We start from the raw sequence: 15,353 nt of genomic DNA, 5'->3' as shown, positions 1-15,353 counted from the left end.
AAGGGTTCCTTCACGAGGTTACCTAATGAAATATTTCCACGAGATCACTCGATCGAATATTAATTTATGGTATAAAAAACTGCTGATGGAAGACGATACTTTCGTCGTTCTTTTTGAAAACGCGATACCAGTGTCGCCCTCGAGCGAGTAAGCCGGAGAAGACATTTAAGAAGACTCACCCTCTTTCTTCTCGCCGTTCCTAAGAAAGCCGAGTCCACCCCGTGGTAAGGTAGCTCGCGAAGGAGTCGGTAAAGATCAACTCCGAACTAATCAAGATGCGACTAAAGAATGCAATTCTTTCAGCCAAGTACCTGCTAAAGATTAAAATTAATTTGTACTGCGTTAACACAATGGTAAGTGTACTTTGTGAGAAATAAATTTACGAAGATTAAAATATTTAAAACTGCGATCATTTCATTTTAATCGTAAGTGCCATGCAAAGAATGTTTGAGAAATATTGATAAAAGCAAAAAACAATACAGTGATTGGGAAGAAAAACGAATAACTTATCGAAATATTTACCATTCGAACACTACCAAAGTCAAGAAAGCCGAGTGAAAGAATTCTGAAGAACAAGTCGGTAAGAAAGGAAAAGAATAAGACGTCTTTCTTAAAGAAGTGGCGCCTCCTTTTAAGAACCTGCTAGTACTCCCCATCGCCACTAAGAAGGGTGGCGCATTCAAAGAAGAAAACTACCCTTCTTTGTTCTCAGGCATAATCAACCCCTTCGAAAGAAGCTCTAGAACCAAACCACTTCAAGAAATTCTTTTTCTATACATGCATATAAAAAATACGATAAACTTTAAGTTACCTTTAACATAAAGTCAAACAAATGATTTATTTTCATTATTATACAGTAGCGAACGAATAGGATAAATTTTACTGTTTATTCCGATTTTCTATGTGAAAAAAATAGAATATAAGACAATTCGTCAAATAGACGCCATACTTATAATTAATTACATCATAGAGGATATTCCAACGCGGAGCTTAGAATTTTGTCTTTTAATAACAAAAAATCGTATACCCATTTTACCCAACCTTTATACAGGATGGGTAAATAACTATTAACACCTCAGATATCGTCAAAACTATGTTTCACAGAAATATCTGCTGAAATAAAATTGCACAGTACGAAGAGGTCCATCCGGTGGCGATAATAGTTTTTTACAGGTGGAGGTACTTCGGATATTTGACGTTCGCCTCTATTTTTTTTTAATGGATCGGTATGTTTCTGCTTCGATATCATGATAGAGGATCTTAAAACTCGCAAAAACAAAAGAACAGAACATGAAAAAAAAGTGAAAGGCTTCGTTCCAATGAACTCCATCGCGTGCGAAATATTTCATATTCAACAGTTTTTACTGAAATCAACAAGTGATTTCGCTCGGCATTTGTGAAATCACTCGTTCCCGAATGCCACTCGACTCACCCTGTATTTGACATTGATTATTATCTCCCAGAATTGGTATGCCCGTACAGTGAAATTTCAGGGATTTAAAATCCAAGGAGCCAGCTTCCCGTGAACGCGGACTTCTCCCTCAGATTTTTTTCTCCGGTGTTCACCCTCTTTTCCAACCTCCCTCGCGAATGTGTTGCGGGAGAGGCGGGTGGGGTGGGGTGGGGTGGGGTGTCGACAGTACGAAGAACAAAGGATGGCCTCACGGTCGGTTAATTTAATCTAAGCAAACATCATATAGATGGTACGTGAACGTGTTCCGCAGGGTAACAGGAAGACCGAAGAGGGTGGAACTCGTTGGAAGACAGAGGGTGGCGCCGGGCAGAAGGGAGGCTGGCCTCTGCAGACTGTGGATCTAGATACATACGTAAGTACAAGAGTATTCAAGACGGCGCTGAGGAACGATGTTTAGCATGTAGATGAAGATCTTGGTAATCAAGGGTTGCAGCCCCCCCGGGCGCACTTCGTCAAGTCTTACTTATTTCTGGCCGTCGTCATGCGAGCCGCGATCCATCAGCACGAGTCTTGCTCGCTCTGCCAACCCTTTCGAATACGTCCCGGATCGTGAAATAAATTTTTAACTCGTACACCCCTTCATTCGATGGTCCAAGAACGTAACCTTATGAAGTCGAATTTTTAGTATTTCAAGTTCGTCAGGTTCGGGGTTATCATTTTCAGGGGCACTAGGAGATTCAAACCTATCCTAATGGTGCGTTTGCAACAGATTGTTATCCGTAAAGCTTACAATCTCTTGGGGTTAGATACTTTTGTTTCTACAAACACTAGTTCACACGCAAAAGAAGTACAGAGGTATCAAAGAAAAATGCGTTTGTAGTGTTAATAATCAATGCGCACTGTAGTGTTAATAATCGTCAGCACCATGCCTATGCGCACCACACCTCTTAAAGGAAGACAGCTATTTAGCTAAATCGCAGGCATCTTTGATTTACCCCGAGGTAAACATTTAAAAACATCTCGTACCAGAATTCCTTCGGTATCGGTCTAAATTCTATAAAATCCTATCATTGGTGTTCATCTCTTCACACCCTTGGCCACATACGTGGACGTTCAGTTCTTTATAATTCTACTTACTCTCATTAATTTTATGGTTCGGCTGCACCGATAACGTTATTTCCGATGTACAGTTACAGATATAAGAGAACCGCGAAGTAAAGTCATCCCTGAAGAGGTCAAGTTCAAATAATGATTGTTGAATTTTAAAAGTGACGTATCGGTTAAAGAAAGAAGAACCTCGCCACCTTCCCGCGGGAGTGTACTCTACAACCCTTATCGCTTCAAAGATAAATCGGGAACTCGACTGAACGGATAGAAAGGTAAAAAAAAAAAAAAAAAAAAAAGAATTCAAAGCGGGCTATTATCGAGTTACCGTTACTTGGCCGTGCGATTTATTCGGCAAGCGGTGGTCGGTAACGAAGCCGAAGCCCTTCCCGCCGAATATCTCGAACCAGAGCCGTGTCTCGTTCGAAATGATCGGGTCTCGTTGTCCCGAAAATTCACCCCGTAATCGACGGACAAAAAGTAATTTCCCATCGAGACCGGGACAAAGGGTGATTTTGCATGGGGGGTTGTGCTGGCGATAGCCACGGGGGTGGCAGTGACCGGTGCGTGTAACGACCAAGTCACCCACCTCCCGCGACGCCCCCTGAAACCCCCTCTACTAGCCAACCCGAGCGAACGTTTACGGTGAACGCCACGTGCGCTCTATGCGTAGAAGAGGCGTGAGCGAGCGGGAGAAAGAGAGAGTTTTGTACGAGTACGCGCGTTGCGTTCGATCCGCGTGGTATGTGGGGCTCTGGGGCATTTTTCGTTCGCGTTTTTCCACCCCCGCACTGATCCGATACTCGCAACTTGGATCGAAAACGCGGCGGCGGGGTAACTTCGGTGAAAGGATTGGAGGTTTGAATTTGGGGTAGGTGATCGATTCATGATTCTGCCATGGATTAATATTGTCATCGAGCGGAAATACGTGAAACGTTTTTTAAAAGTAATCTTAGTTGGTTAAATACAATTGCGGTTGCGACACCATGGAAAGAATTATTATTTAACTGTCGCTTATAAATTCTTCGATCTAAACGTTCTAAACAGCTCGACAGGAAAATATTCAATTGCCGACACGTATAACATTTAAACTGCTTTTGCATCACTTACGCGACTCGACTTTTGGATAACGAATAGCCTGGATAAATCTGATTCCAGGTGGGTCGCAACAGTAGATTGATAATTGAGTAGTCACTTTTAACTCTCTTCTTAATCGCGTGGTAGTCGTAATACATTGTATAGGTGTGAAAAGGATCTTAAAGTAAAAATTCTATCAGAATTAACCAGCGTACGCATTTCCTGTATTCTGGCTACAATTCACCGTATATATAAATTTCTGAACAGTGATCGATTAATCTTTCTACGCTACTCCATTTCAAGAAAATTAAAAAAAGATTCAGGTCGTTCGAGCAGAGTCCCGCGAGAAGAACGCAGGTACCGCAATACAATGAAACGGAAAGGTCGGAAGAGACTCGAATTTATTCGCAGAAATATCTGAAATCGTTGTTCCTCCACGACGACCTTTTGTTGCGGCAGAAGAATACGATCTCCATACGCGACACGCAGAACAGGAAACAGTCCTTCTTCAGCAAAGAACAATAAACTTTGTCTACGGTCGCAATCCGAGTTCTCATTGTCCCCCGAAGCCGATTTACGAGGCCGCGTCTCGAAGAAAACGGAAGACCGAGAAAAATCGCGATCGGTGTCCGATGACAACGGCTGAATTTACCGTAAATTGGTAATGCGGCTCGACTGCAGGACAATAAATCGGTATGGCCAACTGGTCGAGCCAACGAGCCGTGTCCCTCGTGCAACGAGTCTTCTCACTCTCTCTTCGTCGCTCTCTCGTTCCCTCCGAGCGAGAGACACCGCAGAGTGGGAAGAAGAATGGACCGAGGGAAAGAGAGAAAAGGCCAGAACGAGAAGAGAGGGATGAAAAGCCGGAGAGTGAACGCGAGGGGGTGGCAGAGACTATCCCTCGACGTTCACCGCACGCTATTCTTCATACTCCATTATCCGTGCTCCGCTCCACTCTGCTCCATTATGCCGGCACCGCGTATAAACGACGAGCAGCGCCGTTTCGAGCCCCACGACGAGCCATCGTGATGTCCATCAGGCCGCTACCTTCGCGAAACACCGATAAACACCGCTCTCTGTGGCCAGTTTGCGCGCGACACGCGGCAAAAACGCGTTTCTTTTTAGTGCCACTGCAGACACCGAAGGACGGGATGAACGTTTTACGAGGGGTTGACTCGGCGTCGACGGAGTCGCGGATAGAGGGAAGCGTGGCGCTCTGGTTCCAGGATAGGGAGTAACGCTGTATCCCACTTAGGCGTGTATGAAATCAATGGATGAGAACAGTTGAAAATGGATTGAAGAATTGAAGAATACTAAGGAAATAACATTAAACGCTATTAAAAGTAAAAAGGATAGAGTAGATTTCTAGATCTTGGGTAGGAGAGTAACATTCTGTTGCATTTAGGTGTATACGTGCTACCAAATGCGGGCGTGTTCTGTTTAGAAGTTAAGTGTCGGTCTATTATGATATATTCATTATTAGAGTCGACATTGAAAATAAATATCCTATACGATTAGAAAATAAGATAAACGAAATACCTGTAAAACAAGAAATACGTAAATGTAAACATGTAATAGATGTAAACATTGGAACCGGGTACGTGCCTCTGGTGAGGAGTGCAGGTCTGTAAACCCCTTAAGTGAGTAAGGAAAAACTGTAACGACCCCAAAGGGCTCGCGCCTTCTTAATTAAAAAGGACTAATGAGAACACGAAACAAGAAACGTATTATGATAATACAGATTCTACAAGAAGCAACATTCAATATTATTTTAATAAAAATCCATAGAAATTTCATACGTGAGGAGAGAGGTTAAAGTAATATTTTTTTAAATCGTATTTTTTCATAATATTTGAAGGTATGTTTTAATTATGAATTTTAATAGCTGAATAATAAATAGGACAAACTTACAGGTTGATCTAGTAGAATATTTTACATCCATATCCATTTATGTTGCTGAAGGGATTTACTTAGAATTTCGCAAAGACTACTCTTGTTTCTATCCGCATGGTCCCTCGTGCCTCTCGGCTCATGGTCGCGAAATTGATCAGCAGACAGGTTCACTGATCCGCCAGCGATGCAATGGATGCGTCAAGAAAATGTAATCACGACGATCGCTAATATCAAGCAACCGCTCCAGAACACGAAATTCGAAACGTGTATTCGTTAGCAGCGCGTGCACAGGGCGCGGCTCCGACCAGAAGCAAGGAGGAGGAGTCTTCTCTCGGGGTCTACGTTTAATTAAATCTTTTGCGAATTTACATACACGCGCGGCTCCGGTTCCCGAGGATCCTTTGGAACCGTGCAGGCTTTGGGGAAAGCTTTGTAGAGATTCGTCTCGTTACTTGCGTAACCTTTTACCTGATGGGAACGTCATTAAGAAGACCGATCTTATGTACTTTTTTGCGGCTGACGGACCAGGGTGTCGTCAACCCTTATTTCCGAACAGGGGTGAAAGTTTCCGCTGCCAAGAAACGTAAACTGATTAACCCTTTGATTGCCACCCTTTCGGCAAGAGTTCTTTGAATGAATAAACATGTTGAAATATTGTAAATTAAAATACTTAAAACAAATGCAAATCTTATTTTTAATAACAAGCCCGCTAAATGTATAAAATACAAATTAATAAAATACAAAAATTTGTCTAGAGTGATACGATGACCTTTGCAGTATACTTACACGTAACGATGAAAAATGTAAACATAATTAGTTATACTGAAAAATATAAATCAAAAGGGTAAAAATCTAACGAGAGACGATGGACAGAGTCAGGTAAGGATGAATCAGCAGAAAGACACACACGTCGACAATCATATTTTGAAATACATTTTTTATTTCGACTCGGTCAAAAACTACGATAACAATAGGTCGGTAGATATGTATATCGGAAATCATTCTTGGGGGAATGTTCGTCGTCGGCGCGCGAGGCAAGAAAAAAATTAACGAATTAAATCGTGGCCGACGCGTCGAACGGATTTTCGGTTTTTCGTTTGATGAATTTCGATGTGAAACCGTCCCGGCGCTGCGCGCTGCCGCGACGACGGAATTTTACTTCGTTGAATCGCAAACAAACTTCCGCGAGATTCGATTCCATTTTCCGTCTCTTATCGTCGCGACGCGATTTACGTTAGTTTCCGTCGTTCCCCAGCGAAGAAACTTGGAGAGTACGACTAGGACCGCGACGTAAACCACGCCGCGATATTGCACGAGCCCGCAGTTCGAATCGATCGCGTTATACTATGAAAACATAATCGAAAGGTAGAAGGCGCGCCAAGCGTTTGTTGGACAGCTGGCCAAAGGGTGTTGCTCCGTAATTAACCCCCTCGTGCCCGTATATAGCGAGCATTATTTATTCTTCTTTTACCACGCATCAGTCTATTTTGTCGCAAATATTACGATGAGATTTCCAACAAAATTGTTTAACAATCATTCGCTCTGATGCAACGCCCTTCCAGTTTTATTTTCGATAGCATCTTCAAAAAAAAAAAAAGAAGATTAATTTTTATGTTAAAAGTGGTGACAGTAATTGTGTAAAGTACATATTAACATAAGAATCGAGGAATACATTGTGATTAAGTTAATAAATGGAAAAATGTTCATCGTTGATTTATAAATTCAAAACGGTTAACAATAAAACAATATATAACGTATAGTTAAATTAAGAATAATGTGGATACATCCTTTTACGAGATTTTCCAGATTATTCTTAGTTTGAATAAGTTTTGAGGTTGACAATTACGTTGCTTCTTGAATTCTTAATAATAATTTACAAGTATACTTGTATTTCGTTTGTTTAGTCGTTAGAACCAATTTATGTAACAATATTATTATTGTAACGATACGACGCGAATAGCTGTTTTCAATATTTACAATACAGATTTTGTACAGATTAATGCAGACTTTGAAATAAAATAAATAATAGGAATGATAAGGTAATTGAAAAAGGAAACGATTAATTAGTCTTAGATGTAGATAGGAACTTTATTCTTACCATTCAATGTTTATGCAAGATATACTTCCGCTGTCAACCGCCCTAAATTTATAAATTTCAATTCTTTACATTAGAGAAATCGTTGGACGCTACATTCCTGAATTCTAATGTTATATGTGTTTTACACATTTTGCTATATTCATTTTATTGATCAAAAATAAACTTTTTGTTCTGAAACTGTAATAAAACTGCTTGTTAAGAACGTGTAAAACCGTGAATTTTATTCTAAGCACTTCTTCTTATCGAAACTATAATTTAAATTATTTAAACACAATTATTTTATAATTCTATTAAAAACTTCCACTAAACATTGATATAACCGATGTATAAAGCTAAAAGAATAACCTTTGAAAAATCATAGCTCATATGTAGAATAATAACGATATAGATTTTCTGGGACAGCGTTGCACCGAAAACAACATAATGGACACGAAAGGGTTAAGTAAAGGTTCGCAACCAAAAGAGTAGCAATTTCTCTCTAGAAAAACACAAATCGTAAATGTAGAGCGACAGTTTTTCATACGACAATTCGTTTTCGAGGAAAATGACAGAATATTCGTCGAGTATGCGTGAACTTATGTATGCTACTATTTAACACACTTCTGTTCATAAAAATCGTATAAACGAACGATAAACTACGACATTTGACGCTAAAATCGGTATATTACAGTTCTCGGTATCGAATATATTAGCACAGACGAGTAGGATTTTATTTGTGGTTGTACACTTGGGATAGGAGTACTATATGTACAATAACAATTTATTCACTACGTGAATTCGATTATCGTGAATCAATTCGATTGCATACTTCAGATTGTAATTTTATTAAAAAAATAATATACGAAAAATTAAGCTACTTATCGTGTCTTCTCCCAAATTACGTATTCAGCGTGATATACATGAGCATAACTTTGTTTAAAATGCAGCTTTAGAAATGTTTATTCTTTTCAAACGCTTCTTAAAAAATAATAAACAAACGAGCGTATGGACTGTCTCAATTGGTTTAATTTTAAATGCTTAAAAATTGTTTCTTTGTACATCATCAAATTCAGCTTAAGAAACTACATAAAAGTACAAAGCTTCCAAATTTTTGTCAGACTAACTACTGGTAGCTGATTTTTATGGCGACGACTTCCCTTTAGCGATGATTGTCAGAATATGTGTGAATAATTGTGAAATTTACCTTGGTTTCTTTCTGTCGGCAGTGTCCATACCCATCAACCCATGAATTTCGGAGATCCTCGAATCCACGCGATGCACAGCAATTTCAACGTGATCTACTGAAAATACTGAGAACGGTAATGCCTACCGATTCTAGCGTCTACCAACTGCAAAATCGCCATAGCTCGGCGAATATCCGGTGTCCAAAGTGACCGATTCATCGTCCCGAAGTTTGGCCAGCCATCTTCGAAACGTCCGTTCCCGATTCGTCGCACCTCGCGTAGTTCGTCGACAGTGATGAACGACTCGATGAAACGACAATGCTCTATCTATGTACAGTGTTATATACATCATCATCGTCGTCACCATCACCCAGGCCACGCGTCCCCACTCACACCAGCATTGCACTCAGGATCCGTTCTCACGCTTAACTAGAAATCAGCTCGCTCTAAAGGATTCGTTGAGACACAACCAGCGAAAAGGATCCATTCGGGATCGAACCGTATCGTCGCGAATAGATCCGCGATCAAACACGCGCACCGGAGCGTGTCCCTGTACTCTTTTTTATTATTTTCGTTTTTAATGCCCACTAGTAGCTAGTTTCGCTCGGTGGCGAGCCAACACGTCGCACCAATCACAGTTTGCCGATCGACGGTGTCCCTATCTCTCTCTCGGCGAGCTAGGGGACACCCTAGATGAGAGGCTGGTTCGATGTACCAGACTCTTGGTATCAGTAAGGCCTCCAGACGTTGTTGTACGGTCTGACCTCTTCCTGTCTGACGCTACAGCTGTCCGCGACCGCTCTCTGCTCCGGGCTCTCCGAGTTTTGAAATTGGTTCCCGTACAGCTGAGAGTAGAGGATGCTGGGAAGCACCCCGGGCGTCGGGAAGTAGTTGCCATAGTTCTGTCCGAAGGCTTGTTCCTCGTGCACGGGGCTCTCGGTGGTGCTGGAGTCCGTGGACAGGGACTTGGGCGAGACGTAGTCCTGGTACCTCTGGCTCGGCGTACCGGACAACAGGCTGCTCAGTGGGTCCAGCGGGTCCGTAGGGCTCGTCGTCGTCGAGTCAGGCACCACTGTTCACGAAAGAAAGAAAGCGGCTTTTGTCTTTAGTTCTCTACTCGTTGGGGGAATTGGGATGCGGTTCAGACACTCTACATTAAAATACGAAGCACCTTATATAGAAACATTCTTACCAAGCCGATTCTTTGCATTCACTTGGTTTATCACATTACCGGCCAATAATCTCAATAACCGTATTTCTGATATTTTCGAGGAGAGACTCAAGTAATGAGCTAGTTTGTGATAAATTCATATTTATTGAAGTAATGATATTTTAATTTATTGGACAGGGTTTTCAAACAAGTGAATTAATGATTTACTTAAATTTTTCTTTCGTCAAAGTGCCAGCCCTTAGTAGCGTACACAGCAGCGCACACTCGAGGCCTCAATGTTAGGTATCAAGGTATCAATTTTTTCCAAGTTTCAGATTTGACTGCCTTTCATTTCTCTCGCAGTGGGTGCATCCCACACATAACCGATAAAGAAATAATCCATGTAATAGTGTTAAGCTTAGCATGGTAAATAATACAACCGTCACCCTTACATGGATCACGTGGTTCATTGGGAACCTTCTATATGAACAGAATTATAGTTTTATGGCAGTGAAAGTGTTAAGCAACCAGTTAGAGGAGAGGATGAGAAAATTAACGAGACTTACGAGAAGACACCGCTGAGAACGCATCCTGCTGTGCCGTGGTTCCCGTGCCGGTGTCGGAAGCGACGGTAGTGCCCGCTGTCGAATCCGGCGCCGTCGGCGTGTTCATGGACGCGGTACCCGCGAAAGACGCCAATGACGATGACGGCGGCGGTGGCGGTGGCGGAGGAGGCAGCGGGGGTGGAAACGACGCCTGTGTAGCACACGACGACAAAGGACCAGGAAGATAACCAGCGTAACCGGCCGTGCTTCCGTATCCCCATGAATTGCTCGCAGTCAGACCGAACTGCGACATGTCTGAAGAGATCGTATGACTCGTGTATAAAAAATGTTGCTAGCCTTGGTGGGTTTTTAACAGTACACTTGTGTGTAAAATTACAAAAACTCCACTCTTTTCTGTGATTCCAAGCTCCCCGTGAAAAATAACGCCTGTATGCAAATGTTCGTAATTTTAAATCACATTTACATGTACCCTTCTGACATCTGGCCTTCCGACCATCATGAATTGTATACGCTACGCATCACGAGGCAGAATTGTTAACATTGAGTCGAATTCAACTAAATCATCGAGCACAAGACTTATCCATATAGAAATTGATAAATTATTCTCGATTTGCTCGTCTTATTTTCTCCGATAAAATGTGACGTGTACATATTTTAGTCATATTTTGGATGAGAAGATAATCGAAACTCAATGGGCCTGACGGATTTCATCGGTATTGGCATGATTTACGCAAGCTAAAATTAACGCAAGCTGAAACACAAATGGAGAGTCCTGACTCTAGGAAGAATGTGCGTAGATCTGTTGGAAGAGCGAAACAAAGGCGATTACAGTACAACCGTGGTTGTACTTTGATACTTTCCACAGAACGCAAATCCAGAGCTCATTTACGAGAGAAAGAGGAATGTCGGTCGTTAAGCGGTTGAAAGAGTCGACGCACAAAGACGATTGCCGTGGTCACAGACAAGGACGACGAGAATCGACGAATAATGCGATTCTTGGTCGATTCGAATCATTTTGCGTGCGTTTACATCGATGGGACCGCGCTTCTTTCGCGCACCCTCGTGGCTGGATTTATTTTTGCAGCGTATAGGCAGCGCATCCTCCGATAGATTTTCCAATGAGTTGCGGAGCTGAAGGCAGGAAGGTCGGGCACGGTTCGCGAGGTGGGGGTCCGGTCGGACAGAAAACGAAGGGCGGCCAAGCTGGAGATCAAAGGGTTGGTCATCCCCGCGTAGCTCTGGCCAACTCAAATAACCGAGCTCGCCTCTCGACTGGCGCCACTGGTCCGTCGTGTCGAGGAAAGCCTAACCCTAAATACTGCAACCCAGCATGCTTTCGCGTCGTTCGTTCAATTTTCACCCTGGCTTCACCCTTTTCTGCTAGGTAATCGTCGTCGAAGGAGCTTTCCCTTGCACGACGGTGATTTCATGTTTTCGATTAATTTCAGGTATTTTTCAGGTATTATATCTACAAAACATTTGTTTTGCCCAGATCTTAAATACTTTCGAGAAATTCAGTAAATAAAGGGTCAAACAAATTTGTAAAATAATATGATGACACGTCCGAAGCAAACTATGCGAATGAGCAGCTTCCTCTAAAGTACCTGTATCTTTTAAACGGGTGAATTTCCGAAGTTAAAATTTTATATTTGGTGACCTTCCACGCTCTTCACTAACATCCTCCTTTAATATCGATTGGGCCTCTCGGAATATTATCCATATAATCAGTGGTTATAACGTGAACCGCGTCATAGCTATATGATTCAAATGAAATCTTTCCACGTCAATCGATAGTTGTCTCGCTCTTATCAAATTTCTGGGTGGACCACTGATATCGCAAAAATGCGCTTCTTAATGTGAAACATCGACTTGCGAAAATAAATTCTACCCGTCGATGCATGTTGCTGTCCGATATCGCAAAATTTGCAGCAAGATGTCCGAAACTCGGCTGGTCACGTGTTTCACGGGATACGGACGCGAGCTATCGATGTCCGATGCAGTAAAAAACGTTAATAAAGGAAATACTCGGCGTGCTTGATACTTTATCGGGAAATTTTCCGCGTTATCGCGTTTAGATCAGAAGGTGACTCATTAAAGCGGGCCTCGAATATTTTCCGTGCGGAGATTTCTTTCGTGAGAAGATACTAAATTACGTGCGCGAAAAATTTATTCGCGGACCACAGATTTGGAAACATCGTAAGAGTTAATTATAGATCTTTTCTACTACGTGAGAACAAAAAACGAAATCTTTGTACTTCGCATTTCCCTTAAACGTATAATTTTGTATCATCTACAATTTCGAAACTACAAAATTTTACAAAAGTATTTATAGTTATGTTAAACGATCTTTTAGTAAAAATTCGTGGGGAAAAAATAATTCGTAAGAACCGTTCTCCATAAAAATGATAAAAAAAATATTTTGAAAATGGCTAGAAAGTGTCTCGATAAGACGCACCTCGATAGAAAGCTGTTCTTCCAGCGCGTCAAGACATTCCGTACGAAGTGTGCTCTTGTACCTATCATCTTATACAAACACTGCTTTTCGCTTTTTTAAAGTGTCGATACCAGAGTGAGTATGATACTTTATATGTTTTCTTTCTACATAACAACGTGTCACACTTTTTTTGTATAGGTTTCGTTATATCCACCAGTTTTCAGTTTGTTTTTTTTATGCTATTCGCATAAAAAAGGGAACACGTATCTTTGAAAGATTTACGCTCGCGTAAGTTCATTATGTATAATCCTTAACAAAGTTTGCTGCTAGACGTACGATACATTCCCAGAAATGATATCTGAGTTAAAAGGGTTAAGGATTCAAATCCGAGATGTTTCCAAAAATGCTGCAAATTTTTCTCGAAGAGTTCCATCTGCAAGTGCGTGATGTTACACGTGCAAATCTGCGAATCCCGTTGCAAACGTACAGAGAACCAGGGGGTTACCACCCCGAAACGACGGAGCCACCCCGACAGGCTCACCGCCGCTCCCGTGGCAACCCCTTTAATATAATATTTAATCTAGCTTTGAACAGGCTTGCGGTTTCCGCCTCTGGAGTCGAGAAGCTGGCTTGCAAGCCTATCCGAAAGCTCCGCCTGTATCCAACGGAGGCCAACAGTGTCTGCGCTTGGAAATATTTCCGTGCTCCCAGAGAAGCGCTTCTTACTGTATCAGCAACGAATTTAATTTTGGAAACGGTCTGGGATATCGCTTCGCGGATTTCTGGAAGCGAGAGTCTCGGGTAATTTTATACTAGACGTATAAGAACGAAATTTATATCTATCCTAGTGCTAGATGTAACGATATAAAAAAGTTTCTTATTCTGAATCGTGATTCTTATTAATATTTAATCGAAGACTGAACGTTAATATATGCATTGTAAATATTCAATTCATTCGGAGACGTACATATTTAATGTATTTTACTTCGAGAATGATTTAATATCTGTAGGAGACGAAGATAAAGCATAAAACATAGGTGAGTGCAACCAACATGTTTGGGGAAAATGATAAGGTCGCTTTTTGCTCCACGAGTGACATTGTGAATCGTCCTGCGTGGATTTTTCGTTTCCAAGATAGGTCCAAAAATGCTCATTTTTGAGCGTTCTCCTTTCATTGTCAATGTATCGAGATACTTACTTTGACAGTTGCCCGGCATCGCATGTCGAAACGACGACAACGGATCCCGTGGCTGCAGCGGATTCGGTAACGGCTGAAGAGGATTCGGCAAGGGTTGCAGGGGATCCACCAAGGGCGAAGCGAAAAACGGACCACCCCTATGGGAGGCAAACGCGTACGGATGGAACTGCTGCTGCTGCCCTAGAAGAAAAAACACTGCGATCAACCGTGCGCTTGTCCACTGGACTTCCGGTACCTAGCATCAATCGTTCTCGTGACACTTTGCAACGTTTAGCATTTTATAGACCTTTTGACCCAATTAACTCTTGTCATAAAGCTATAAGCTGAATTAACGACAATGATTCTTAATATTCCACACAATACCTGGATTCGGAGCGCTAAGATAATATTTCGATGGTAAAAGAAATTTGGAAACCAATTTTATTTTTCTCTTAATGGAACGTTCACCGATTTCAAAAGTTATTTAGGACAGACGTGCCTATCGGAAAGATACGAACGCGAATAAGTACTCGTTAATTTAAAGCGAATGAATGTTTATACAAATTGATACATTTCTCAATACAGAAAAAGAATTTAAATTTAAATGAAAGCATGTCTTATCTTCCAAACGGTACAACATATATTATGATATAATATAATTATATATAATACCGATAAGAATTACATATTTAAATGAACAAATTATACGTATACGTATACGTACGTCATTTATGAGGATTTTAATGTCAGTATTTTATCCAGTGATAAAATTAAAGAATTTACTATAAATTTATTATACATGTAATTATATATAAAACATTCACGTATCTAAACATATATATTTATATACATTCTGTTTAGTTTAGCGAGACCACGGGTTTGATGCCCACAGTCCAATCGCAAGAACATCATCATTTCGAAACGTCTGATTCTTATACCCCTCGTTTGCCAGAAATTGAAACTGCTCCTGTCAACTTCCCATCTCTTCGAGTCGTCTTTGAACTTATAATCTTTCTATTTGTCATCATCGACACTGGGTATCCTCATCAGTCGTACCTCCTCTCATCGTATATCCTGAAACTTTCTCAAAACTACTGTCGCCACGTAATGTCCGAGGATGTCTTTGGTGTTCTTCACCGTCACTACTTTTATTTCTCCTTGGACCGATCAGGCCAGGTACAGCGTCGACGAGGCAGCAGGCTTGAACGAGTGAAACTAAACGTTGGCCACGAGAGAGAGAGAGAGAGAGAGAGAGAGAGAGAGAGAGAGAGAGAGAG

General features: G+C 41.4%; 1 protein-coding gene across 1 annotated transcript; it reads right to left on the bottom strand.

Moving 5' to 3' along the window:
• Positions 1 to 6,411: 6,411 nt before the first annotated feature.
• On the bottom strand, positions 6,412 to 14,332 carry LOC128893280 (splicing factor 1-like; the record flags this gene model as incomplete). Its single annotated transcript, XM_054154134.1, has 3 exons — positions 6,412 to 9,821; positions 10,466 to 10,759; positions 14,098 to 14,332. Coding segments are annotated over 3 exons (873 nt in total), but the record flags the coding sequence as incomplete, so codon positions are not given.
• Between the last annotated feature and the right edge of the window lie 1,021 nt (positions 14,333 to 15,353).

This window comes from Hylaeus anthracinus, unplaced genomic scaffold, assembly GCF_026225885.1.
Source record: "Hylaeus anthracinus isolate JK02 unplaced genomic scaffold, UHH_iyHylAnth1.0_haploid 27318, whole genome shotgun sequence".
In the NCBI taxonomy this organism is placed as follows: domain Eukaryota; kingdom Metazoa; phylum Arthropoda; class Insecta; order Hymenoptera; family Colletidae; genus Hylaeus; species Hylaeus anthracinus.
The sequence above is the reverse complement of the archived record's forward strand: the minus strand, read 5'-3'. Positions and strand labels throughout refer to the sequence as shown.